This window comes from Lipotes vexillifer, unplaced genomic scaffold, assembly GCF_000442215.2.
Source record: "Lipotes vexillifer unplaced genomic scaffold, Lipotes_vexillifer_v1.1 scaffold63, whole genome shotgun sequence".
Taxonomy (NCBI): Eukaryota; Metazoa; Chordata; class Mammalia; order Artiodactyla; family Lipotidae; genus Lipotes; species Lipotes vexillifer.
Window position 1 is genome coordinate 2,588,628 of NW_006784492.1, and position 3,178 is coordinate 2,591,805.

At 50.8% G+C, this 3,178-nt stretch overlaps 1 protein-coding gene across 1 annotated transcript; it reads right to left on the reverse strand.

Annotated features, from left to right (window-relative positions):
- Positions 1-663: 663 nt before the first annotated feature.
- LOC103069278 (MORF4 family-associated protein 1) lies at positions 664-2,724 on the reverse strand. Its single transcript, XM_007456875.1, has 2 exons — positions 2,148-2,724; positions 664-1,664 (listed from the first exon to the last, which is right to left on the reverse strand). Exon 1 carries the CDS (start codon positions 2,542-2,544, stop codon positions 2,161-2,163), a length of 384 nt encoding a protein of 127 aa, XP_007456937.1. The 5' UTR covers positions 2,545-2,724; the 3' UTR covers positions 664-1,664; positions 2,148-2,160.
- Positions 2,725-3,178: the final 454 nt, after the last annotated feature.

Below are 3,178 nucleotides of genomic sequence, written 5' to 3' on the forward strand. Positions count from 1 at the left end.
TGGCACATGTAGCTTTTTTGGTGGTTGTTTTTCCTGGTTCTTAATTCATCACATCCACTCCTCCCCACTACTGGCTTTTCCTCCTACTGTTCTCTATGTGTGGGATGTCCCTCATTCTCTCCTCCTCCTTGTAAGCTGTACCCATCCTTCAAGGCCAAGCTCACCAGTTACTTGCTCTGAAATGCTTTCCTTGCCTTCCCCCCCCCTCAGTGCTCTAAGACATGGTATCCGGCTTGTGACACATGGTTACTATTGTTTCACACTTGCTATCAGCTGGATCCCCAGGAAGCAGACTTTAAGGTGAAAATTAGCATACAGGTTAAGTTCTGCAGGGTGCACAACTGTAGATACAGAGGACTGGAGGACCGACTGTACGATGTCATCTGACATAACGAACTTGAGCAGCCCTGGATTTTGATATCTGTGGGAAGCGGGGGGCGGGGTCCTGGAACCAACCCACTGCTGATAGGAGGGACAACCGCATGCTCTTTCCTCAGCCAGTTTCCATAGCAGCACGAGAGACGAAACTTGCCTATGATCAAGGCTTACTGAGAGCCTCCAAAACCATAAGAAATTCACCCCCCATTTAGCAAAGATAACATTCAAGGAGAAAAACTTCATTTTTAAAGAAACAATATTTCTCAGTCAATAACCTTTTAAGCCTTGTTTTTTCAAGCAAATGAATACTTTTATTAACATGGTAAAACTTTTTTTAAACACACGGTAGGGTTTTGACCTCAAATACTTGTCAGGTCTGCTACTGAAATGAACTTACAGCTAGACAACTTATGAATCTTGAAGACACCTAGTCCCTGTCCAGTTTAGGGTCCAAAACAGACAGCCCTTGCTTTTCTTCCCCAGACCCTCAAGGGCCTTTGCAAATATCGCTTTCATTTTATGTCCAGAATCCCCTGAAATGCATCAGGATATTACACCGATTACACAGAATACCAAGACCTATCCTGTCTCCTAGTCTAGGTTCCATGTCACATAAAGCTGAGTTAGGTTGTCCAAACAATCTGACCAGACAAGTTACATCAGTGTGCCGCATAAAACTTAAAATTTGAACAAAATACATCTCTCCTCCTTTGGTCTCACATTGAAATTAAAGTCCCCAAACACAATACCATCCCGCAGCCCTTCTTTTGATTCATCAGTCCTAGCCAGATCAGCCCCATTCTCATTCCCAGTCGAAGTCTGGTCCCTTCTTCAGCTTCGTTAGCCATCGCTGCACGGAGTCGTCTTCTAGAAATAATGCAGTTCCTTCAACACCTTCAGAGCTGGAGAACTCCAACTGAGTCTCATCTGTTACACACAGACCCAAAGTTCCAGGGAGCTATCAGGTCACACAAGAAAGAGCAAAGCACCTCAAAAATTTAGAAATAACGAAAGCCCAGGAACAAACGTGACTGCTGCGAGAGCTTACAATCTAGGCCCTAATTCTTGTGAGAGCATTTTCCAAATCAAAGTTACCTCCCCAAACAAAAACATTTAACAGTCAAAACTCATACTGAGGTCATTAACCACAGACCATAGCAGAAACGTAGTGTGAGGACAGAGTGTAGACAGAGAAAAAAAGAGAAAAACAAAAGGCTCTCTGGTTTCAGCTTCTCCAGGGTGTCAGCCAATCTCCATCAGTTGACCAGAATCCACTGGCTGTGAACCTAAAGTGCAATTGGGAGACATTCATCATTAGTAAGTGAGAAAACCCTCACAAATTCAGCCTCGCAGGACACCACCTCTTCCGGATGCCATGTGACCCCTTCCAGTCTTCCAGCAAAATCTGGAATCGTCCAATAATGGCCTTCCCTCTGATAATTCTGTATTTCTACCCCGCTTTGCTCAATGGCCTGTATTGTGATTTTGTTGTTTATTACCCTACAGTTACGCTGTTGATCGTGACCTTTAGCTTTCAACCAAACACATACAAGTCAAAACCAACCAACCCACCAATCTGTTCCCCCAAATTACCAGAGACGGAACAAAATAAACGGTACCTACTAACACCTCCTGAAGTGAAAACTGAGCACGCTTTTATTCTCTTCTCCCAACTCCCATCCCCCGCGGATCATTAGTAAATAAATGTCCCCGAAGCTGTCGGGCAACGCCTGGGACCTCCGTGCGGCTCCCGCCGGTCCCCGCCTTACCGCCGACCCTCCTTCAGGACGACTCGCTCTTCTCTATCCGCCGGACCAGCTCCACCAGCATCTCTGCCATCTTCGCGATCTCCTTGGCTTTCTCCTCAGCCTTCTCGCACCGTCTGGCCCCTCTGCCCTCGACTCCGTCGCCCGCATTCTGCAGATGGTTGAGCGCGCTCTCCTCTGAGGCCTCCACCTGCGTCTTGATCTGGATGAGCATATTGTCCATCTCCCACAGCTTGCTCCGGTTCCGCAGGTAGGCTCTCCCGTGCTCGCGGGTGAGCGCCGCGATGTCCTCGCGCATCTCGTTGATGACCGGGAGCAGGAACTGCTCGAAGTCCTCCTCGGGCTCCAGCACCTCCACCTCCTCCGGCTCTGCCAGCTCCACGATGTCCAAGGGCCGCATCTTCCCCCGCTATTCCGGAACCGCAGGATGCAAGTCGGCTGCAGAGAGAAAACGGAGACTCGCTATGCTTACCAACACACCTCCAGAATATTCTTTAAAACTTTTACCCCTTTTAAACTTTTAGCCTCACAGAAGCCACGGAAACAAGCGACTTACGAGCAAAGAACCGGAGGACAAAATGGAGTCGCGGCCGTCAACCAGCGCCCTGCGTGTTGCGGCCCCTTTCACGACACGGCCGTGCCTCTTTACGGTCACGCCGCTGGGAGAACTAGATGCGGGCGCGCGCACGTCAATAGAGGGCGACGCAGTCCGCTCTACCACGGCCGCGGGCGCACACACACCCACGCCCACGCGCGCGCGCGCGCTCTCCCTTTTCCTCCCCTCCTCCTTCTCCTCTGCGCTGCGCCCCTCCGCTACCCACGCGCGCGCGGACGTGAATGCACGAGCTCCCTTATCTCCCTCCCCCCTCACCCTGTGCTGCTCGCCTCCGCTACCCGCGGACGCGCACGCACGAGCTCCCTTATTCCCCCTCCCCTTTCACCCCTGTGGTGCGCCTAACGGCTACCCCACGCGCGTACGCGCGCACTCTCATATTGCCCCTCCCGCTTCACCCTCGTGCTGAGCCTGTCCGCTA

Bases quoted from the DNA above. Each gene is read 5' to 3' on its own strand.
- LOC103069278 (XM_007456875.1), bottom strand. From the start codon at position 2,544: ATGCGGCCCTTGGACATCGTGGAGCTGGCAGAGCCGGAGGAGGTGGAG.